Genomic DNA, 23,988 nt, shown 5'->3' with positions numbered 1-23,988 from the left:
CTTCCTTTAAACTTAGAAGCAATTAAATGCATCCCCTGCTGCCATAAGTAATGACAGAAAGCAACCTTTTAAAATACTAAGTGGTTGCTCTATTTATTCATACCCACAGAAATTACACGTTACCTTGCCATGCACACAAATGGATTCACATCTATAAATGGCAAGTAAATCAGGAAAGTTTACTGCAGTACAGTTAACTCATTTTTGGGGCTTGTCAGTTCTGTTAGCATCAACCCCATTGCCTCAGAAGAAGATGGGAATCAGTCCAAAGGATCATCTAAGAAAGCATAGTCATATAAGGTATTACTACAGCAACTCCTCAGTTGATATAGCGGCAGCTAACTAGTATAGACTTCCACCGTGGAGCCATTTCTATGTGAATACGGGTCTGAGTTATTACAGTCTGAGTTAAACTCGCTCTTATCTCACCCAGAAATAGCTAGTGACCAGGAAGTCTGAGATCCAGGGCTAGCTTTTCTCTTACTTCATGTTCAGGAAAAATAATAGCCATATTCAGTATTTAACGATCATCTATTTTCTCCCATTTGCCCCCTTAATCCAGGAAAACAAAGATACATTGAAATATATCTGCTGCTGGAGTTCACTCAGCATTTCTATAATTAACCCTGCTGAGAAACTCATTTTAGAGAGGGTTTTTTTTTTCCACAGAGAAAACAGATTAATTCCTTGGCAACAAGATTCTAATTAATCAAAAATGTGGCTCTATTCATTCTTCGATTCTTCATTACAATAAAATATCAGATGTTTACCGCTGAAATTATAGTCTTGATTCAGGTGGCTCTTAAGATTTAATTATAAAAATAAAAATTAGGTTTATTGACTCTGCACAAGTGTTTATCGTGATCTGTGATTCACTGATTACAGAGATAAATGATTCAACATGAGGCAGGACTTTCTGCAAACAACTGGAGAAGCATGCTTATCTCCAACCCAATAGACTGTCAATCATCCCAGCAAATCATCCCCATGTCAACAGCTGAGAATTGGCTTTGTACCTCCTCAGCCTCATTCAAGCAATTATGTGAAGGAAGACAAAATTTTCAAGAGCAATCTGGCCTGTATATAAAGGCCACTTCGTGCACTACTCGCGCTGCCACCAAGGTCATTGCAGAGCGGTCTGCTTTTCGGTACGTACAAGCTTCCATCGTGTCTGTTCCAATATAAACAGTAGCTTTCCATGCCAATACCCCCATCCATCGTCTGACTACATTTTCTTTGTGAGCCACATTTCTCTCTCTCCTGTTAATGACAATGCCAATATTCCCAGGACAGGGAGGTTTTGTCTTTTCATAATTGAATGAACCTGACCCTGCCTGTATTTAATTGCTTAAAACTTGTCTGTCAATGCTGGTTTGTGCATACTGTAATTTCCAAAGGAAAAATATTGAACCATACTTACCTGATAGTGTCTGTCTTTAATCTTGTTTTCATATGAAATCCAGCTGTTGAGAAGTGAAATAAAAAACAGCAGCAGTGCTGGCTTTTCTATTTTTCCATAGATTTCTTGAATCTGGGAGAATGGATAACGGAGACATGTGTCTGAACCTTGCCTTTTTTTCCCCCCCTAGACATAAAACACCCCAGATTTCACCTTTACTTACTATAAAGATAGTAATTTGAATAGACTAAAAAAGCAATGGAAGCCAGCTAAATGCATAAAGGGGACATATTCATATACCTGCAAACTCAAGAGACAGTGACAAGCTGAGCAACTAACATATTCAGCAAGCTTCACCCTCACCCCTCTCAGGCCTCTAATTTTGATAACTAGCACGTTCTTCTCCTCAGGCTTTTTGGTCTACACCATCTTCTAGAATTAAGTAACTACCTCAGCTCCGTCCCACAAAATTCATCTGGAAATCCTCCCTAGTAAGACGCTTGAAGTTCTCCTCTACACAGGGAGATTTGAACTGCTCTGTCCTATCTCCTTAGCATGGCCTTAACCACCAGGAGAATATTCCCAATGCTCTTGTTGAAGCTCTTTCACTTGTAGAGCATAATTGACTTTTTATTAGGCCAGAGAAAGAAAGACACTGCAATTGAAAGGTGAGGGCATCCACCTGCCATACTTCCCCTACACCAAACAATATACAGGTATTTTATGTGAAATATTCACTGGAGACACCAGGAGTACCTTCTCACAAATGCATGTGCTATGACAGATTCTGGTTCTTTTTCACTCTTTGGCCCAATAAATGTTTATCTAGAATATTCATCATGCAGAAAATTTAAAATAACCCCAGGCATAGCCAGAGGCAGCTATTTGGGTGCCTGGGGAAGCTGGAATGGGCTTGGCTAGAGGGAAGGGACTCAGCATCTAAAGTCCACCATCGACTGTGAGTCAAGCAAGGATTTTAGAAAATCTAAGCCCAGTTTTCAAATAAGCACCCTAACTACTGAAAAATCTGTCCTTGTATATTTTGTGGTTGTGAACAGAATAAGAAAATAGAGTCTTTTTTTCAACTGATGCTCCTGGATGCCACTGTAACTCAGACAAGAAACGGCTATAGCAAATGGGTGTAAAACCAAGTGGTTGCTGTCCCAGCCTATTGACAAACCTTCACCCAGTCTCACACCACCACGGAGGAGCTGGACCTGCCGGGTGCACGTACCCACCGCTGAATGTCATTTCACATGACTAAATTCTCTAAAGAGGAGGCTTCCCTTTTTTAAACTAACAAGGAAAAGGCGTCCCTTACTTGAGAGGACACACAGCAAGCTTCCTTCAGGATAAATGGCCCTTGAAAAAGGTGCGTACGTGACTGTTAACAGCCTATTATACTTCATCTCACCAGTGCAGCATGCCGAGTGTCTTTCCGGGCCCCTGTCATTTTAATGGACAACTCTCCGTTGTGGCTAAACACTATATCAGTCCCTTCAGGGGAAAAAGAAGCAAACTCTGCAAATCGTGTATACCTGACTGACAGGCCAGGTTTTGAAGTACAGCCAGGACGGAATTCACAGTGAAAGCCCCAGTTCATCATAATCTTCACTGGATGCAAAATTTTCCCATGTCAGATTATTCAGAAGAAAAAAGGCTCTTTGTTAGAGCACCACACATTTTCCTGCATTCTCCGAGGCGGGGAGGAACAAAACACAAGAAGGTAGCTAAGAAATGAATATTCAAATGCATTTAAGTTACTTTTTTTTCCTTTGTATCTTCGCAAGAAAGTGTCCTCAGAGAATTATCATTTCTGTGAAGAATTGGTGAGGCTGCCAAGCAAAGCAAACTGGATTTTATTTTGATGGGCACACTACAATGCGTATTTATCATCCTCTGTGCCTTCTTGGAGCGTGAGTATTACTGCATTATACTGTCTATGCCAACGACCTCATCTGGAATATTATAATGCCCAGAGAGCACCCTAAATGCATTTGTCTAGTTATTAGCCTTAATTGCTAGGCTGTCGGCAGGAATACAATGAAATGGTACTAAACTCAAGTTTCCTTTAATAATAGAGAACTGGAAATTATTTTCTCATACGGTTCTAGGTTAATGTATATTTGACTACATACCTCTTTTCCAATAAAAATATTTCAAAAGAGTGAAACATGGCTTTAATCTTTTGGAAAAAAAAAACCACCCTTAAAAACTTGATATTGACAAAATTTTTAATTTCTCTTGACTTCTGTGATATTTTAATCAAAACCTTCATTGTAAGGCTTTGGTAAATTACATTTTACAGTCATTTTAAGTAACAAAAATTGTTATTAAATCACAACATGAAATGAAACCTATTTTAACAATAAGAATTACAATTAGCTTTTGAAAAATAGCACTCAAAATATTTTGTCTACAATACATTTTTCAGTTATTTTAAGAACTGAACCACACAGGGCTCAGGAGCCCATTGCTGGGGGGTGATATATCTTTGAAAAGTCTATGAAACTTAAGGATCAGTTTAGTCATTCCTCTTGCGTGCTCTCTTCTCTTCACTCTGCTCTGCCAGTTCTGGTTCAAAGTACAGCTTGTCTGTCATTAGAATTTAAAGCACTAAGTATTTTCTACTAATAACACAAAACTTTGCAAAAAATTCGGTCCTCTCGTAGGTTAGAATCACTTTCTAGCAGCAGCCTAACAGGCTTCCAAGCAGAGTGTAAGCTCAGCTGGAATTTTAACTAGAACACCACAGACTAGAATTTATGAGTAAAGCCCTCCTGACCATCTTCTGTTTGCAAGAGTGGACACATGTGTCAGCACTTGCTATGCCAGCAAAAGATACCTTGATAGATTTATGCAGCAAGAGATTTAGTGAGAAAGTTATAATGAACCTCTGAGCATATTTAAGGAAAAACAACTGCCAGAGAATAAGGCAAAGATAATTACTGTTGACATATTTAATCCCTTTGTGGCAGATGAAATAATTCAGCTTGGTTAAGATGCTATATACAGAATATAGAGGAGTGTTTCAATAGAGATGGCATTTGGAACACAAGATGGCAGGTGCAAGTAAGGTTTATTTCAGATATTATGGGCTTTGTGGTGGATTTACTGCACTCAAGCAGCATTCTCTTAGAGGAAAAAAGAAAAAGGTTATCTGTGCAGTGCTGAATAACTCCCTCTACACACAAAAGACACAGGAAAACTAGCTAATGGAAAGAAAGTCTGTTTTCAACTCATAACAGAAGTTGGCTTTTAATTGCACACAGAAGAAACTCAGAATCCCCTATTCCCTTTATGCCATTATAATGCATGACATTTCCAAGAAGTAAGGAATTTTTATTACCCATTCCACAACGTGGAATCCACAACACAGACAAACTGATAGTTTGACTTCAAATGTACTTACTAGAAGGAAGACTGGATACAGGGCGTATGGTGCCAAGAACCTTTGAAAAAGCCAGACTTCTCAAATTGCAGAAGGTCATTCAGTGAGTAATGCTTTCAGCTAGAAAGACGACAGAAAGAAGGGAAGAGGAATGCTGAATCCCTGTTCAATGTGTTCATCAGTACATCACAAACTTAGAGATAATTATAATGCACACTCATGTCCCAGTGCAGGTGCCTATCATGTGCCCGTCGCTGTGGTACCTGATGGCCTGCAAGAACACACCTCTTGCAGATGGGATTACCCAAGACAGGCTTAAAAGAGAGACAGTGTGAACCAAACGAGCTATCAGAAGTTACAGCAAGAGAACCTACAGAGCAAGAAGCACCTTAAGATGAAAAGGTGGCTCAAGTTAGAAAGGCAGAGCTGACCAGAAGGTTTAAAGCAAGACATGTGAAGAGCAAAGACCAGGAAACAGCTTTCAAATATAACATGGTACAAAAATTCAGGGAAAGGAGAATTTCACTGAAATGGAGAAAGATCTTCAAATAGAAAATACTAGTAACCAAATTCATTCCTGATGTAAATCCTCTGAAACCAGTCAGTTTACTCCAGAGGAAAATTTTTTCCTTGGTGTGAATGCAACATTCTTCCAATGCGATGAGTTAAGCCAAACAATTCAACACAAGAATATTGTGAATCTATTCAGTTGAACCAGAGGAGTAAAGTATGTCTGTACAATGTCAGTGTATTTTGTTTTTTTAATCCTACAGTACAAAGTATTCTGCTATTGACATGCCACTTAACATTACATGTGTCATTTCTCAGCTAAAGCACTGAGGGGAGATAGAATTTGTGTAAGAATTTGCGTTTTGAACAAACATTAACTTTTGGATGTGCCTGTGCAGTAGGAATCCTTTTGAATAAGAATTCAGATGCTACTTGTTGGCAAGAGCCTAATGAAATCAGGTCTTAAGAAAAATGTTTCATAGGCTGCTTTAAGAATCCACGCTACATTCCACTATAAATACATGACAGAAGAAATAAAAAATAAATTCAGCCATTTCAGTAGCACAGTCACTTAGGGAAATAAGGTCTTCCAAAGGCTCCTGCAAATAACAATATAATAGCAAGCCTTTTTTTACTCCATCATATGAAACATTTTGGCAGGGAATTAACTTCTTTTATTGTATAGTCGTTCCAAGTTTTTGGTTGAACAGTAATATCAGATACTGCTTAATACTATCATGTCTGCTCGACCCATATGCAACAGTAACCTCTGCAATATCACAACAGAGCTCATAACATGATCTATAACAACGCTGCCTAGTGCTATCAAAGTAGCCCTAAAAGATCACCTCTTTTCAATAGGTCCCAACTGAGAATGAATACCACCGCAGCCCCTCGTAACTGCTTGGTTCATACACAAGCACTATTGACGCTTCTCATCTCTTAGACATTTATCTGCCCCTCGTCTTTATTGCTCCTGTCTCATCCTCTCTGAACATTCATCTTCTCATCTTCCTTTCAATCATCAGCAAAAGGCAGTGCTGGGAGAATATCTAACACAAAGAAGATTGGGCTGATGGACACTGAAGCTTGCAGTACAGATCCCTGTAAGACCAAGGCACGCAACGTGCAATGGATCTGCAGGTTCTGTAGAAATGCTACTTTTTTTTCATATATATATATAAAATGTGGGTTCTGTCACTTATTATAATCTCTTTTCAGGAACAGAGCTGACCCTGTGTTTTAGCCGGCCCATGAACTTCTGACTTCAGTGAGTTGGGCGGAAAGCACACAAAGTAACAAACAAACAAAAAAAATCTAATCCTCTAGTTCAAGGACATGAAGCAAACAGGCCTTTGCTCCAACTTACACTTTAGATTTGGATCAGGAAATAACATCTCAGTGAAAGACTTGTCTGTATGTTTCTCTTTGGCAAGCAGAATTCCTCTTCATTTCTCAAAAAATTGATTCACTTAAACTGCCATGCATGTCAACTCTTAGTAGAGACAGCTCATCTCCAAAATGTTGGAAGAACAAAATTTACAACACACTAAAATAATTTAAGTGCTATCACCTGTAAAATGTTTGACTACAAAGAGTAGAATCATGCTCTCTTACCGAGTACTCTCAACTCTTAGCTCTATATGCTCAGCACCAGCGCTAAGAAAGTGCCCTGTTGAACCTCAGATGTGTTTGATCTTGAATATACACACATTTCTGTGCTGTTATCTTCTTTTCCTAATAATTCGTCTTAACAGAAATAATATACCTACAGAAGTGACACACCAAAACACTACATCTCTATTTCTCTTTGTACCATGCTATTAATATTCTTGCAGTGTAGTTTCTGGTGCATGCATTAAGCTTTAATTAGCATTCCTTGAAATTAGCATGCCTGAAAAAGGCATTTGTTTGTTTAGGAATCCAGGTTTCCATGATGGTTTTTTTTGTTTCCTTCCCAGCCTTCACCTCAGGGTTTGACCAGCTGATTTAATTTGCCTAATTTTAAAAGATAATGTAACAACTGAAAGCAAATAAACTGAAGTTAAATTGAATCAACTTGTTCAATAATACGCCTTAATATGATTTAATTTTATGCAGACTAATGAATACCACATTAGGTAAGGCTCGAGTAAAGCCCACCGCAGCGCCTTCTGGACCAGGCACTGCCACCTCCTGACCCCAGTGCTGTGCCCTGCACCGAGCTGCTCCCATCCTGCTGCTGCAGCCACCGAACACTGCTCCCACGCCCAGATTTGGGGCTGCCAGTTATTTCTTCCCCATCATTTCTCCCTGCAACCACACCAGTTCCCGGGCAGGCAAGTGGCTGCAAGTGATTCCTTTGGGTATCTGCATGCAACTAAGGCTGCGTACGTCTACTGCAGAGCTGATCTTACTGACAGCCCAGGCTATGCAGGCTACGTGCCGCTGTCTGCCGAGACATCGGATGGCAAAAACACATGAGATCACTTTTAGACATTGTGGTTTTTTAGCCTGCCACCTATCACTTTATTTGCCATCATTTCCCTACTGTATATATTTAATCTTTAAACGTCTTCTTTTTAAATCATTTAAAAGCCATTTAGCACTGTTATACACTGTACAAAATTACATGCGTCATTTTGCTGGGTAAGTAATATGACGTGAATACAGCCTGCAAGCACATCGCCATGACTTAACAGCAGTCTCGTCTTGTAGATACAAAGGAGTAAAAGAAGTCTGACCTCTAGTGAACCCAAGTGCTTACACCACTTCTGCGAGAGGGAGAGTCTTAAGTTATCTTCACGCTCTGGAAGACTTTATTCATAGCTATGCAATGAAGATATATTTTTGTTACAACATAACACAGAGCAAAGATGAGGACAACAAAAGGATAAATATTATAATCCTAATTACTACAGAATTTTGAAGTGACTGGAGGGATTAACATTACAGAAGCATCTGAAAAAGGAAAACCTGTGGTTTCTGACTACTACGTTGTACTTCTGAATCTACTCTGCCTTCTTTTCATTTTTATTGAATAAAATAATTTCATTATCTATACTTAAAATATATCAAATATTTAACCTAATCTACTGAGAGATTTCTGAGGTATTTCATGGTCTGCTTATATTATGAACTTCTTGACTAGAAGTACATGCCTGCAGAAGACTGCAGTTTCTCCTCGATACCCATCAGACATTAGAATTAAGGTATAATGAAAGAGGGATATCTATTGCCTTTGAAATTCACTTGAATAATAGAAAGATTACAAGAAAACTTGACAATTGAAAGAGTCATATGCAAGAAGTAACAGCACTCACAAGGATTCCCACAAGCAGTATTTCAACAGAATCGGATGCCTAACTTGAGGCACTTTACTGCAAAGCTCCCGCAGGCAACTATTGCTTACAAATTCACAATTCCTGTCCTAGACAGAGTAATTGCAAACTAGTTCCGTGAAGAAAGCAGCCTAAAATAGTCTGAACAATCAGGCAGCGGGGCAGAAAGCTACGGAAAAGTCAGTTTTCTGAAGTTTGTACAAACCACAGAATCTTTTAAATTTGCATACCATCAGTGATTTTTTTTTTTTTTAACTTTACAACAGATTACATCCAGAGATGTAATCACTATACGTCTCACAGAATGGCTGAGGCTGGAAGGGACCTCTGGAGATCATCTTCTCCAACCTCCTGCTCAAGCAGGGCCACCTAAAGCCCCTTGCCCAGGACCATGTCCAGCTGGCTTTTGAGTATCTCCAAGGATGGAGATTCCACCACCTACCTGGGCAACCTGTAAGTGATCTTATACATGGAATTACACGATAAGAATGATTTCAGTAAAATTCTTTATGCATTTGGTTTTGTGTGAGCCATTAATTACAATTCCCCTTGACAGAAGTACAGCATCACATCCATGAAACACAGAAGCACAAGATTTTGAACTTCGCTGCCTTTGTGATCACACTAAAACAAATCCATTACTGACAACATATGTTCATACAAGAAGTACAGCTCTGAGCAGAGCATGCAAAGCAAAACAGATTAGTGCTTTCTTTAGCACAGCGCATAGCTAATGCTGTTACTGGAAGAGGAAGATATCTATGGGCAAGATAAGGAGGCGTGCTTGACTAGAATACAGGCACTAGAAGCACTTCGTTTTACATATTCTTGACTTATTTACCACCTTGCATATAATCCTAGCTTATCATTCATTGGATTTGGCTAAACCACTAGGATACATCACACATACTCTTTAATCCACATGATGATGCTTCAAGTAACTCTTTAGTTGCACTAGCATAGATGAAATTACATATCACTCTCCAACACTCATTTCTGGCATCAGGTGGTACCTTGATTCAGCACATTACTCAAAACAAGCAAACATCCCACAATAAGAATCATCATGCAAAAGGCTTCAAGGTGATACGTTAAAAGACCTATTCATAACTTGGTACTGGTGCCTCTGGTTCCCAGTCAGGGCCGTACAACTTCTAATCCTTATGCTTTTCTCTTTTAAAGGTACCTAGCAGAGAACATAAGCACTGCTTCTTATACCTAGGGCTACAGAGAGCAACTCGAGCAAGAGCAGAAGGAAATACAAAATTTAAACTGATGGCTACAACTCAAACTCTCAAAAAGGCAAAGGCAGTAGCATAATAAGGAAGACCACAAAAGAGGCCCACAAGTTACCAACAAAATAATTATTTCAATAACTGTAAGAAGGTTAGCAATTCTTTTAACCTTTACTTTAAAATATCTGATACTGTCAAAATGGACAGATTGTAAGGCTAACTTTGAGAACTAGGAAAGATCTCCCCTGAACAAAGGGCATAAGATATACTACGATGTGTTTGAACAGAGATAATGGCTTCTTGACTGGGGATAAGGGTAATTTTCAAAGCTCAGCATAAATGAAAAAAGTAATCAAGTGAAAGCTTGAACATAAAAACCTGATTTTTTTTTCAAGTTTGATTTCTGAAACACAAGAATGCATTTGCTCCTCATTTAAGTAACTCAAATTCCAGCAAAAATGGTATTGCATGTGATCATCCCTGGGAAAAAAAAGCCACCATGTTTTAGTATTTATAATTGTACTTCCTCTGAGTCACACTCCAATTCTGGGTTACCAGAACACGTAACAGTTACACCTTCTAGTGCACCTTTTACAAAAAAAATAAGCCAATCTACAGTAATTGTATCAAAGCACGAACACGGAAAAAGAGCAAATGTCCACCCTAAACCTCACTTTTTAAGGCGAGGCACGCATGTACTGCAAGATAATAAACTTTGGCCATTACGTGGTTGGTGATACCAAAGGTTATTTGGGTAATTTTTCAGTTTAAATTTACATGCTTTCAAAGACTTCCTTTCAGAAAATTATACAGTTACATTAAAAGGTTTTATCTTTATGCAATCCTAGCTCTAGTATAAAAAAATGCCCAGAGTAAAGCACTTTTGAATCCCAAATGTCTGCCTGCGAAATAGAAGTGTTGTAACATCCATGATAAGCAGTACAGCCCATCTTAATACCAGACAGCTATCGAATCTTATCTCAGGGGGCACTAAGAATACCCCTTTGCCAGAAAGTCAATAGTCGGTGATCCCATCCCACAACAAGCCATGCAATCAGTGAGTTATTAAGCTTTTTTTTTTACTTTTTGGTAAGTGTTTTTCCTCACAATTAAGCGCACACGAGTTACTGCAATCTGTTTTCAGAAGCAGGCTGCCCCGCGTTAGGTGAAGAAGCCTTCCCCGGGCTGTCTCGGCCTCGGGCTGCCGGGCCGGGCGGCGAAGCTCAGCCTGGAGGGCCGGCGGCGGCCCCCCTCCCGCCCCCGGGCCAGAGCGCGGCCCGGCGATGAGGGTGGCTGGGCCACGGCGATGTACGTTGGTGTTTTCAAGAGCGTAAAGGCCACGGGACCCCGCGAACGGGCGCCAGAGCCGCAGGCGACGGCCGTGAGGGACGACCGACCGGCCCGGCCTCTGACAAACGGGGAGAAGCGGCGGCAGATAATTAGCGCCGCTAAACCAATTCGCGCCCCTTGTCCAGCCTCGTCCCGCTAATCCCCTCCCGCCCGCTCCCCCTCACGCCAGCGGCCGTTGGGCAGGGAGGGAGGGAGAGAGGCGGCGCGCGCCCCGGTTCCCGCGCCGCGAACCCGCCAAAGCCCCAGCCCGGCCCGAGACCCGACTTCCCCCGGCCGGCGGCGGCGGGAGGAGTGAACGGCCGGGGAGCGCCGCGCTCCGATTGGCTGCGCGGGGCGGAGGCCTGCAAGGTGATTGGCTGGGACATCCCCCCCCTCCCCCGGCGGCTCAGCGGGTTGAATTCAAATCGGCACCGGGAGCGGCCGCGCGGCGGAACGAGACGGGACGGGACTCGACGGAGCAGCAGCGGCGGCGGCGGCAGCACCGCTCCCGGTGGGCGCCGAGTCTCACGCGTCGTGGGGCGGGCGGCGGGCGGCGACGAAGCGAGACCAGAGGAGAGCAACTCCCTGGGCACGGCGGTGGCGCCAAATGTTTAAACCGGATCCCGGAAGGGCCCCGCCCGCCGGCGGCAGCCAATCGGCGGCGCTGCGCCGTCAGCGGCCGGTGCGGGGTGGGGCGGGGCCGGGCCGTTGAGCGGCGGGCGCGGGCCGCCGGGCGCGCGCGGGCCGGGCCCAGAGGCGGGAGGCGACGAGACGTCCCCGGCGGCAGCGAGGGCGGCGGGAACCGGCCAAGGTGGGCGCCGCCGCCTGCCCGCCCGCCCGCCGGCCCGTCACGGGGGTCCCCGCCCGCTGCCCTGCTAACGTTTCCCTCCTCCCGCCCCGCAGAACCGGCGGGACCTGCGATGCGGAGCGCCGCGGTGGGACCGGTGAGCGTCGCTCCCTGAGGCTGCGCGGCGGCGGCGGGAGAATGCAGCAGGCGGGCGGGGAGATGGGGACCGGCGACAAGGTAATGCCTGGGTTCCGCCTCGCTCTCCTCCGTGCCTGCTCCGGTGGGGAAAGAGACAAGCAGCCAGCCCCGGGGGCTGCTGTCTCCCGCGGGGGCGGTGGGGTCGGGTCGGCGGGGCCCTGCCGCCCCGGCCCGGCGCGGTGACAGCCCCGGCGCGGTGACAGCCCCGGGGTGCCCGTTCTCAGCCGTTCGCAGCACCTCTGGGCGTGCAATCACTGTAGTCTGAACGAACGCGTGTAAAAAAACGTTGGATGGCAGTCATCGAGCGCCTTTTACGTTCACCTTAATTTCTCTCCTTAACAAAAGTACCTAAAATTTACCTGGCGACCTTTATCCACCAATTTGGTAACGAGCAGTACTTCTTCCTGGCTCCCCTTTTCTTTTTTTTCTTAATAAAAGGTGTTGCCGTTCTTTATAGCTCGCTGCTGCAGAGTAACATTCATTCTCACTGTATTTTCCCTAGAGGGAAAGAAAAGGAAAATTACCTCACGAATACCACGAGCCCCGTGTCTGAAGCTGAAGGCACAGTCAAAGAAATGGTTTCAGGGAAAGGGTTCCTTGGTTCAGAGTGAGACTGCAGCCTTTGCCTTTGAGCTACCCAAAAAATGCAATTGATCTCTGTCCCACTTTGTTATCAACAAATGTTAATAGTGCTTCTGGTCTTTAACATCCAGTTTTTCTGTCTCTTGGTGCGTAGGAAAATCATTCTTCTGAGCCATACAGAGGCGTATTGAAAACCCCTTTGAAACAAGCAGCTACCTCACATTCAGTATTGACAGAGATACGGCCTGACTGTCAGCCTCTAACCACACCCCCAAAACCTAAAGAAATCCTTCCAGCAGATCCATGGACGCCTACTTCGAACCTTAAAATGCTGATTAGTGCAGCTAGTCCTGAGATTAGGAGCAGAGAACAGAGAAGGGAACTGTCAAACACCACAAGTGAGGTCCTACAGGCAAAACACTGTTTGCAGGTATGTTGTAAAGGTGTCGTCTTTATTTACTTTTTATTTAAAGTTAGCTGAAGGCTGTTTATTCAGTATAAAAAGTTATACATTAACATACTACAACATTTTTAAAGTTTTGATTTTGGAGTATTTACCCAATATAGGTAAGGATATTGCCTAGTAACATACAAAGGGTAACGTTTTGCTGGGTTTATTTCACAACTGTTGAGGACAAAGGGAGAACACTGGACCTTTGACGGTGCTCACAATGAAGCTGTTAAATATCTGTGTTTACATATTTATTGTAAAAAAATTTTCAATCCTCTTTTTCTTATTTCCGTGTAGGAGCACTTATCGGGAGATGAATATGAAAAATCTCAACCAAGTCGCAAAGAGAAAAGTCTAGGATTACTGTGTCATAAGTTCCTAGCTCGATATCCTGATTACCCCAGCACTGCAGAGAATAATTACATTTGCCTCGATGAAGTAGCCGAAGAGCTTAGTAAGTTGGTGTATAGGCTATTATATTTTTCTTCATACAAATGTGCCAGTAACCTACCACTTGGGTTAGTGCATTTTTGCTCTGTAAAGTTTTGCGTGCTTACTGTGTACTCTCAAACTTATTTAAACTCAGCTTTAAACTCTTCATTCTTAGAGCAATTCTTTTAAAAAGCTAAAGTTTCTGCAGCAAACTGAATTGAGAAACTCTGAATTATGTTTAATATTAAACATCTAAATTATTGCCGATACCACAAATAACCAGTTGCAGTTTTTGGGATCTAGAGATGATGGCTAAGATTAGTGGTTGGATTTTTGTGGCAGGAACTAGCATTTCTCAAGCTGAACCCACAACTTCCTGTCCAATCATGACATCAAAGCAAGAAACAACTTTCTGCTCTCTATGATAATTTAAATTTCTCATTTTATGTCATTATTTTTATATCACACCAATGATCTACCAAGAGTCTAAGTTGCTATCATTAAGCTGAAGCTTTTTTTTATCAAGGACCTATTAAATTATGGTATTCTACAGATTATTATACTGATAATCATATGGCTAAAAATTCTTTGGTGTCATTGTATCTTCAGAATATGTTGGAGGACACACAAGAGGGATGAACTGCAAATTAAACAAAACGTCTATTCTATTTATACTTTGTACAAAATAACATCTCTTTTAGAAAATGCCTAGTCAAAATCAAGAATTTAACACACAAAAGAGAAAAGGACAGCATGTTAGTAGAATAACATATAAAAACAAGTTACCAAACAGTTGTCTACCATGAGTTTCCAAGGATATTTAATGAGACGATCTAAAATCGATGCAATGAATAATGAAAAATGCTTGGGTTGTTTTTTTTAAGCTGTATTGAAACCCATGTAATGGCTCTTCTGGCAACAGTAAGTTTTATTTCTTAAGGAATGCTGTAAACCAAGTATAACTGTGGAAAAGCAATTCCTTCCATATCTAAAGCAAGAATCGTTTTCTTTTCCTTGCTGGCAAGATCTATGAGGGCTATTTTCAGAAAGCTTTGTAACAAGGAATTGGCAAAAGTGGCTTAGAAGTATATTAAGAGGAGGGGGGAGTATAGGAAACTGATCCCTTCTCTGTGCAAACTGTGTTTCAGGTAAACGTACGATGAAACATTTTATGTAGTGGAGATGTCATGTTCATCTTCCTTTTTTTTTTTTTCCAGATGTTGAACGTAGACGCATATATGATATCGTGAACGTGCTAGAGAGCCTACATATGGTGAGCCGCCTTGCCAAAAACCGATACACTTGGCATGGGCGACATAATCTCTCCAAAACCCTGCAGGCTTTGAAAAAAGTTGGAGAAGAGAACAAATATACACAACAAATTCAGATGATCAAGAAAAGAGAATATGAGCATGAATTTGATTTCGATGGTGAAAGAAATGAAGAAACAGCAAGATCTTTTGGCTCAAATGAGCATTCAGAAATGTCTTTTGTCGAGCTCCCGGGAATGGAATTTCGTGCTGGTAATAATTCTCTATAATGCCAATAATAATATGTGCTTGTAATGATAAATATCTATGAACTTGGAAAAAAACATTTATTGGATGTTTTTTTCTGAAACGCTATTGCCTGAAAGGCACCACAACCGTTTGTGGTGAGAAAAAGTGCTGTGTGCTCCTTCAGGTCTCTTATTCATTCAATTCTTGCACACATATTTTGTTTTTACAGTGCGAGAACAAGGGGGCATCAGGTGAAACTATCAAGCATACCCAGAATATAATCCAGTTTGCAGGATTTGTTACCATTGAATGTTATAGAAGCCAAAAGTATAAATCAGTCAATTTATTTTTTAATTTAGGTTTGATTCATGGAAGAAATGTTAATCAAAGATCAGTAAATACATTGTGTAAGCTGCAGTGAAGCATCTTTAAGAGTACAAGTTGTCAGACAATAGGAAACGTATACAGGGGGAAACATCGCACTCTCTCTTCGTAGTTAGACTTAGTATCCACCTAATTATCCGATTCTTGCCATGTAGAGACATGATTCCGGAGTCCACGTCGGCCCTGCCTAGTTGATGTGTTGTTTGTTCTTATAATAATTGTTACTGACAAATTTCTTCCGTTTTTTAAAAAAGGTTGTAGCTGGCGCGTCACTTAATACTTTAATCCTTTCTCCTGTCTGCTGCAGCATCAGTAAATAGCAGGAAAGACAAGTCTTTACGAGTGATGAGTCAGAAATTTGTGATGCTGTTTCTTGTATCGACTCCTCAAATAGTAAGCCTTGAAGTTGCTGCTAAAATCTTGATTGGAGAAGACCAGTTAGAAGACTTAGATAAAAGCAAGTTTAAAAGTAAGTAAAATATCAAGCGTAAGCTGAATGCAAGCTATTCTAGTACTAGTTTATATAGTGTAAAATACCATCATCTTTTTCTAAATATATTTGAGCCTCCAAAAACTCACTGAACACCTTGTGCAGTTTTTAACAGGGACCCGCTTGTGCATAGTCATTGATACGTAATGTCATAATGACCATGTAAGAGAAAAAGTCCATTAAATCCATTAAAATAATGTCAGAAGGCTGCTTATTGGTAACAATTTCTCTTTCTCTTTCCTCAAGCAGTCTGTCAAAGATTTCAGCATCATTTCATCAAAGACACCCCAGAATCATGCAAATCTCTGTTCTGGTCATATAACTTATTTGTTGGAAATCTAAAGAAATTCTGTAAAAGTCCTGTTAATAAGTTACACGTGAGAGGAAGTGAAACCCAATGCTGTAACTGCCAATTATTTCTTCATTCTTTTACCCTGCTCTCAGTTCCCTCCACACTTCCTCCTCTTTCTCTCCATTCGAATGAAAAGGTACTTCTAGGTCTAGGCCTGTATATCCGTCATAATCAAAAATGTTCCTGCTGTTGAGAGATCAAGAATTAATTGTGGGTTTCATTGAAAATGGCACCCTGCCTTGATTCTCAGGCAGACTCCATTGCTTTTTTTGTGGAATTGTATCTATGCAAAAAGAAAACTGATCCTTGCTGGTTTCAGTTCATAATTTCCTTTCCACTGCATCATGGCAACATAGAGGGGGTGGGTGGGTAGTCAATAGGGGGGGGTTGTTTGTTTTCATTCTTTCTTCTTCCTCCATAACGCCTGTCTCACAGTAAAAGCATTTTCAGGGCATTCCATCCATGTGTCTGTATTTCAGGTATCACGTGTTTTACCATGTTCTTGGTTAAGAAACATAGTCCCAAGTTCCATGACTTGCTAGACTTGAAATTTTCAGTAGCAGCAGCTTTCACCTAAGCACATTCACTTTGCAGTCCAGAAGTCACTTGTAATTTGACTGCTGCCTCAAACTTTTCCCTAATAACTCAACCTGAAAACAGTTATGAATGTGCAGGATGATTACCCTGTTGGATTTGAGTGTGTCTCTAGCCCCTAGTTCCCATATTCACCGTTGCATGTGTGTACCTGCCTTTTAAGCTACTTATTTTCACTACAGTAGTGGTACAGGTTTGGCCATTGCACTGAACCTAACTTGTTTTGAAAATGTTTTTTTCTTTATTTAGCATAATATACTTAGCAGTATTTTCTTTTCTAGATCTGTATTTATGTCATTCTATTTTACATATAAATTTTATATTGTGATAAGATATGTTATTTCATAGTATAAATACCTGTTCCACAAAATTGTTCTTATAAAGAGGTTGTAAAGGTTTTTCCTTTTAGCTCCTAAAAGGGCGTTACAACATTTTTAATCTGATATGTATTAACTTGTTAATCAGAATTGCCATACTTTACATTTGTTTATTTTATTTCAGCCAAAATCAGGAGACTTTATGACATAGCAAATGTTCTCAGTAGCCTTGAGCTTATCAAGAAAGTTCATGTTACAGAGGAGAGAGGTAGAAAACCAGCATTCAAATGGACAGGACCTGAGGTCTTGCCAAGTATTCAGGGTAGGTGTATGTGTCATTTCCTTTTGTTCTGCTGATGATTTTGATTGTTTCTTTGTTTTCTCTGCTAGAAATTTTTTGACCAAAAGAACAGGGTAAACTAAGCAGAAAGTCTTTCCTAGTTATATCACTGTCCTTGGTCTTTGACAGCATAGCACACTAGTATGTATTTCCACACAGCAGAGGTACTCATACTGAGACTCTTGCATTTCCATTTTTGCTGCTGCTAGTACTTCAATAATTGTAAACCAGGCTCAATAACTGCTTTTAATTACTGAATCTGCATACGATATGTACTTACTCTTTGGGGTTTTTTCTGCTTTTTAGATACAAAACTTGAAACAACTTCTATGACCCCACCTATTTCAGAATCCATCACTTCCAAAGAGCAGTGTTCAAAAAACCTTTTTCCTTCAAGAGGAAAGCAAAACTTCACTCGGCATCCTTCTCTAATGAAGTTAGTTAAAACTATAGAAAACGACAGAAGAAAGATCCAGTCTGCCCCAACCAGTCCAGTTAAAATAAGTGCAAGTACGTATCTTTTTCTAAGTTTGTTTTTACCTCGGGTGTAGTCTTGCGTTAAATATTCAGGCTTGCTATCTTCTCATAGGAGATGCAGATGTGTGGGTATGCCTGCTTACAACAAACAGGTCTTAAGAACTGTCAAAAATAGACAAGATGGGGAAAATACATGTTGCCTGTAAATCTGAGGCTTTGCAAGATTGATAGCGAAAGCAAAGCTAAAATGATCCGTGTTCAGTGCATAAGCTCTGCAATTAGTAGAAGCTCTTTCCAGTTTGGTGGACCAAATCCAGTCACAGCTTGCGCAGCTGCAGCAGAGTAAATATGTTCACTGAGATCTGGACCAAATTCAGCACACTGCCCGGAACTCTAGCCTCCTCTTTCACACCAAATACACAAGGAGTGGCGTATTACTATTTTGGGTTTAAGAAGAATATTAAATCCCTTTTTATATATTGCTATCTTGACTTTGTGTTATGTCTTACTGGCTACAAACTTCTGTTTGTGTAGTATAGCTGATTCTCTGAATATTGTATCTTTCTCTATGAACTGCTCTAACCCTGGTTTGTTAGGGAAACTGTGCTTACTATCTAAGCAGTTCTGTATTCCGTAAAATTGCCAGAAAATTACCTATCAATGTTCATGTTCGTGTTAGGCATCCTCTTCAGAGGGAAAAAAAGATGGAGCTGAGGCTTTAAAAGTTGTTTGACGTAAGCTACCATCCAATTGATCAAATCAAGTCTGGGCTGCAGTTTGAGGATAACATGGAGTCTTAGTGTCTTCTCATGAAATGTGTACGCCACGTTAAATAACACAGTCTCCTCAAGACAAAATTTAACTTCTACGTTTGATGTACTAACAGTTTTGGTTTGTCTTCCCCCTCCAACCAGGTACTGATCAAAATTTATCAGCTTTCCCAAGTAAAATGGCTCAGGTTCCAGCAATGGCTAAACATCAGCTGGAAGGACAATCAAAGTAAGTTTGCACAAATGTTAAGGTGAGAAGCTTTATTTTGTCACCTGCCATTAAGTTAACACTATGCTCAGTTTGAGTTGGGCAATAGTCTGCAAAAACTGGTAATCCCTGATACTGCAGGCTATTTTTTTCACTTATTATTTCCTGTTTAGTGGATTGAGAAGTACAAACTCATGTTAAGTCTTTGTATTGCAGGAAATAATTTGTCAGGGCATTAATTTCTGCACAAAGGTATTTTAATATGTTTGGGCTTTTTGTTGTTTGTTTTTTTTTGTTTAAGGAAAGCAAAAGAGATGAAAATGAAATTGTCAAGATCTGCTTTGGAATGTAATCTGTCCTCACCTGAGGTAGTCCCCAGGCCCGAACCTCCTCTCACTGCAGCACCCTCTCAGCAGTCAGCTCTCACACAGCCACTCGGTGTCTGTCCTCCAAGCCACAGTTCAGTCCCACCAGTAATACTACCTCATACTCATTCTGGTGTTTCATATGCCATATATCTGCATCCTTCCCAAGCCCACACTGTGACAACATACAGCCCAAGTTTCATGTTGCAGCCTCTACCGTGTGCTAACGTAACTGGAATTAAGAGCATTAATTCAAAAGTATTAAACAAAATAACCACTGAGGAAGGGGACAATCAGATAGCTACAGATGATCCAGCAAAGTCTTTGACAGCTACAGAAAGACCGACTATAAAATCAGAAACTTCATCACAGCGGTGCCTTAAAAGACCACAAGCATTACAAGAGAATAATGTCATTAAAAGGTATAGAAGTGACGAGGAAAGCCTTGATACTTCTCTGGTAAGTTACATTTTTTTTTAAATGCCATTTTATAGTTTAATGATGTTGCCATCTACTCAAAGTGATTGAGGAGCCTACCAGCATGCGTAGGCATTTTAAATAACATTACACTTGAAGGGATGGTGTTCATTTGTTGTGCTTGCTGACGTTTGGGGGGCTGGTTTTTGTTTGTTTACACACCCACACACATCTCAAATACCACATAATCTTGCTGGTATTTGCAAAGCATCAGGCAGAATGTATAGTATGCAATATAACACAAATCTTTGAAAGGCCAACCTAGGATCAGGCTGTATTTTTCTCCTTGTTCCCCTCTCTTTCCCCTCCAAGGATTTATTTCCAAGAAGACATGTCAAAGTGTACAGATGTTAGTCAAAATAAAACAACTCCCAAAACATTATGTCAAGACTTACCTATTTATACAATTATTCTGGAGTAGTTCAGGTTGCTCATCTTGCTGGCATTCATTCTTGGCTTTAGAGGTGTTAGGAGGGAAAGTGGACACACAAAAGTCGCTAGACAGGGAATGTCCCAAAATCCTGGCACCTTCTAAATACGTCTGTCCGATGTTGTACACTGTTAATGTCGGATTGTTGTAGGCATAATAATGCAGTGCATGAAAAGAGTAAGAGGTTCAGATACACTTGATGCCTATGGACAAACTGGGTCTGGATTGCTTTCTGCTCCTCGATTGCTGAATGTTTTAGTGTCTCTGTAAATTATTAGGCTGCTTTAAATTGTGCTTGCCAAAACAGTCGTGAAATCTTATCAGCGTGTTGTGACAACATGTGGTGTCAAACATCCGCTAGTTGTGAAGGAGCAAGAGAGGATAACATGGTTGTCGTATTGACTAGAAATTTTTATAGCACAAACTTGGGAATCAGGAGAAAGGAGAAAGCTTGCTTTCCTAATTTTTAAAATGTATAAATATCATTGTAGACCTGTAGTTGAGAATGTTAAGTCTTACAATGTCTGCCTTTGTTTTTGTATGTACTTTTTTTAAAGGGAGAATCCATTAAAAATGAAAGAGCACCTTCCAATAGCTCACAAATGAATCATGAAATGGACAATTTCCAGGAAGAGAGAGAGAACAAAACCGAAACATTAGATCAAAACATGGCAAGTTGCTATGACCGATGTAAGAGAGAAGATATTCCAGAAGATGAGGACAAAATCAAAACTAAACAAGACATACCTGTAGCATTTGCCATTCCTGCTCATGAGGTAAGCTCTCTCAGACACCACAGCACACTTTGCCATTACCTGGGAAAACACCACTAGGAGTCTTTGCAAAAGAAACAAAACTATCATGAACTACACATATATAGATTGTCTTTGGCTGGATTATTTTTAGCGTGCACTTAAAACCTTCTTCTGTAAGAATGTAAGACTTCTATTTCTGCATTAAGTACACAAATAAGAGGACATGAAATGATTTTCAGGCTTTGACTGGGATGCAGATCACAACTAAGACTAAGTAGATGAAGGCAATGTTGAGATCCCTATACATCCCCAGTCCTTTGTTTATGTATGTTTAGTCTCAAATACTTTGATTTACAACAGAACCATGTGAAACTCTCTTCATCAGTAACATTTGGTATTCTGCAGTTAAGACTTATTACGGTAAAGAACCTGAATAAAGAACAGTTCTCTTGACAAAAACAGAACTTGTAAAAGCAAAAGGATTGTCTTCCAATATTTGTCTTATGAAAAACACAATCCAAGAATGAGGCGACATGATTGTTACTGGGTCCAGATGTTTCTTCTGGAAAAAAAAAGTACCCAGTATCAGGATTTCTCTTTTGTCTAGTCTAATTGTACTGTGTTAATCCCAGATGGATTTCCAGTTCCTCACTGAGGATATCAGCTGGAAATGGAGCCAGCTGACTTCTGCACAGTACGGCAGTCTTACTTTAAAGAGCGTGTCCTTGGGTGTGTCTAATTTCAGACAGAAGGTAGTACAGGTGGGGAATATAGGACCCCATGGATATGGAGGATAGAGTAAGAACAAGGCAAGGGGGATGCAACTGTGGAGAAAGACTTCATTTTTTGTTTATTACATGTTTGGGGTAAAAGTGTATTGTCTTTTTCTTTTCCAGACTTTTTTTCCATCTGGCTATCTTATTCCTCTTACTCAGTGCACCCATGGCAACAAGGCAGGCTTTTCTGATAAAGAGAAAGCTGGGATATGTTCATTACAGCACACTACCTACAGCTCACCCATTGCTGGTGAGTATTAAATAAAATAGGCAGGCAGTTGTCTGGCTTAAAGGATCGTGGGACAGATTCATTCTACTGAGGTAACAGAATCACAACGCAATGGCTTGCGTGTCAATTTTTAATCCCCTTCAACACTTGATTTTTCTGTTTCAGGTGTCATTCCAGTGACAGCACCTGAACTGAAAGCAGTTAACATTCCTGCTTTTCATATAACACCCTTGAATATAATGCTGTCACCAACATCGATAGCTGCTGCACCTGTACTGAGCAACGCCTGTCTCAATTCAAGCAATACCAGTTCTGCCCAAAATCCAAGTTCTTCAGTTCTGAACTTTACACTGCAACACGTAGGACTAATACCTGCTGGTGTGCAAGTTCCTGCAAATACTGTTGTTCAGCGTGTGCCAGTCTCTTCTCAACCAGAAAGTGGTAGCCATAGCTCAGAAAACATGAACCTGCAAGAGGAGAAGGCAAGTAAAAAATATATTGCAACTTCTTGACTGTGGTGGGTTGAGTGGGAAGTATAGTGCAGTAATTTCTTTACAACAAGTAAAATTTTTAAACAAACTTTTTTTTTATCTTCATAAATCAGCACTGCCCACAAAGAGCAGGCAGTGAAGGCTAGCATAAGTACAATGTAATTGAAAGGTTAGAAAGGAAGAACAAGTATCTTATTTGTTGTGGAAGTGGAGCCAGCTGGAAGATGACAAGACGTGAAGAGACAACTGTTTCAGGGGGAGGATTTTGCATAGATCCGAGATGGCACTTACTAACAAATTGTCCATTTGTTACTTTGTCTTTCCTTCTCATTACTCTCCCAATCTACTTTCAAGTTCTTGCATTTAATGTTAGCTTTTTTTTATAGGACGGGATTGCAGAGGATTTTAAAAGAATATTTTTTTTCCACAGGAAGTTTGTCTGTATATTGTGTAATACTGTATTGCCTAAGATCTGTTTGTATTAAAAAAGGAGATAGGAGGAGATTAGAGAAACCAGATTTTTATTTAATTGATTTTATTTTTATATATATATTTATAGATATATCAAGGAATACAGGTGTATTATTCTCAGTGAAGAGTTTTTAAATTTCAGGGAAAAAAATCAGTTTGCTAACATCCTGCAGAAACCTAAAACTAGAACTCGCTTTTTTTCCCTTCCCCTTAAATGAAAGTAATTTTCTCTCTTCTCTTTAGCCTTGTGTTCCAAAGGAACCCCAAGAGCCCCAGGCAGCGACAGAAAATTTTTTCCGCACACCAGGAGGGCCAAACACAGTATCTTCACTATCTGCAAATTCAGATGGTACCAACAGAATCTCTCAAGGATCTCTGTATATTCCTCAACGAAAACTTGAAGTGTCAGAAGACTAATTTTGGGATATCGAATTGCTGAATGTGTTAGCAGGCATAATTACTGGTAACACACTGCACACATCTTGGATTGTACGATGGACGATGTGTGTTTGGATATGTATTGGCAAGACCTCAGTACTGGAATAGCCTTAATTAATGCTTTAGAATTAAAACTGGCTCTTAATGAGAAAGTTAATGTCTAATAATTTTTCCAAAAGACTTACCTGAAGTATTATAGCAACAAAGTTATGTATCTAGTGGTTTTTGTGTTGCTTTTCTGCTATGCAAAGTAAGCTGAAATTGTCTTTGTACAGAAAGGTACAGTCTATCAGTTAGTACATATTTTGCACAAAGAAAAGTACTGTGAGTGTGTACATATTTTATGTCTTAACAAAAAACCAATAGTTAAAATGTCTTGCTCCTATGTTCAATAATGCTCTTTTGTAAAGCTAGTAAAAAAAACCAACAAAAAATGAATTCTTAATCAAGTTTTATATAAGTTAAGAACTATTTATACTGTATTTTTAAAT

The 23,988-nt window shown here is 40.4% G+C and overlaps 1 protein-coding gene and 1 long non-coding RNA gene across 7 annotated transcripts in view; one reads left to right on the top strand and one right to left on the bottom strand.

The window, feature by feature from the left end:
• Positions 1-11,761, bottom strand: part of LOC140653463 (uncharacterized) — a 20,852-nt gene extending 9,091 nt beyond the window's left edge. For 3 of the 5 annotated variants that reach the window (XR_012043120.1, XR_012043118.1, XR_012043117.1), the window contains exons 1-3: positions 11,617-11,761; positions 4,812-4,910; positions 1,421-1,531 (exon numbers count right to left, since the gene is read on the bottom strand). This is a non-coding gene — a long non-coding RNA (uncharacterized lncRNA). Of the gene's footprint in view, positions 1-1,420; positions 1,532-2,937; positions 3,130-4,811; positions 4,911-11,616 lie in introns of all 5 variants that reach the window. The other 2 variants (XR_012043119.1, XR_012043121.1) reach the window with 2 other exon arrangements.
• Positions 11,590-23,988, top strand: E2F8 (E2F transcription factor 8). Of its 2 annotated transcripts, none has more exons than XM_072865557.1 (14): positions 11,590-11,695; positions 12,088-12,208; positions 12,906-13,181; positions 13,500-13,656; positions 14,852-15,157; positions 15,825-15,986; positions 17,455-17,592; positions 17,917-18,120; positions 19,002-19,086; positions 19,367-19,889; positions 20,895-21,113; positions 21,989-22,118; positions 22,263-22,579; positions 23,303-23,988. In XM_072865557.1, exons 2-14 carry the CDS (start codon positions 12,170-12,172, stop codon positions 23,474-23,476), a joined length of 2,730 nt encoding a protein of 909 aa, XP_072721658.1. In that variant the 5' UTR covers positions 11,590-11,695; positions 12,088-12,169; the 3' UTR covers positions 23,477-23,988. The 2 variants fall into 2 exon arrangements, with proteins under 2 accessions (XP_072721658.1, XP_072721657.1); XM_072865556.1 differs by lacking the exon at positions 11,590-11,695 and adding an exon at positions 11,891-11,995.

The sequence above is a fragment of the Ciconia boyciana genome, chromosome 6, assembly GCF_034638445.1.
Source record: "Ciconia boyciana chromosome 6, ASM3463844v1, whole genome shotgun sequence".
NCBI lineage: Eukaryota > Metazoa > Chordata > Aves > Ciconiiformes > Ciconiidae > Ciconia > Ciconia boyciana.
This window is presented reverse-complemented; position numbering and strand designations above follow the sequence as displayed.

Excerpts from the sequence above, each read along its gene's own strand:
- E2F8 (XM_072865557.1), top strand. The coding sequence starts at position 12,170 with ATGCAGCAGGCGGGCGGGGAGATGGGGACCGGCGACAAG. Across the intron at positions 17,593-17,916 it reads GGTCTTGCCAAGTATTCAGG|ATACAAAACTTGAAACAACT; the intron begins GTAGGTGTATGT and ends TCTGCTTTTTAG. Across the intron at positions 18,121-19,001 it reads TCCAGTTAAAATAAGTGCAA|GTACTGATCAAAATTTATCA; the intron begins GTACGTATCTTT and ends CCCTCCAACCAG.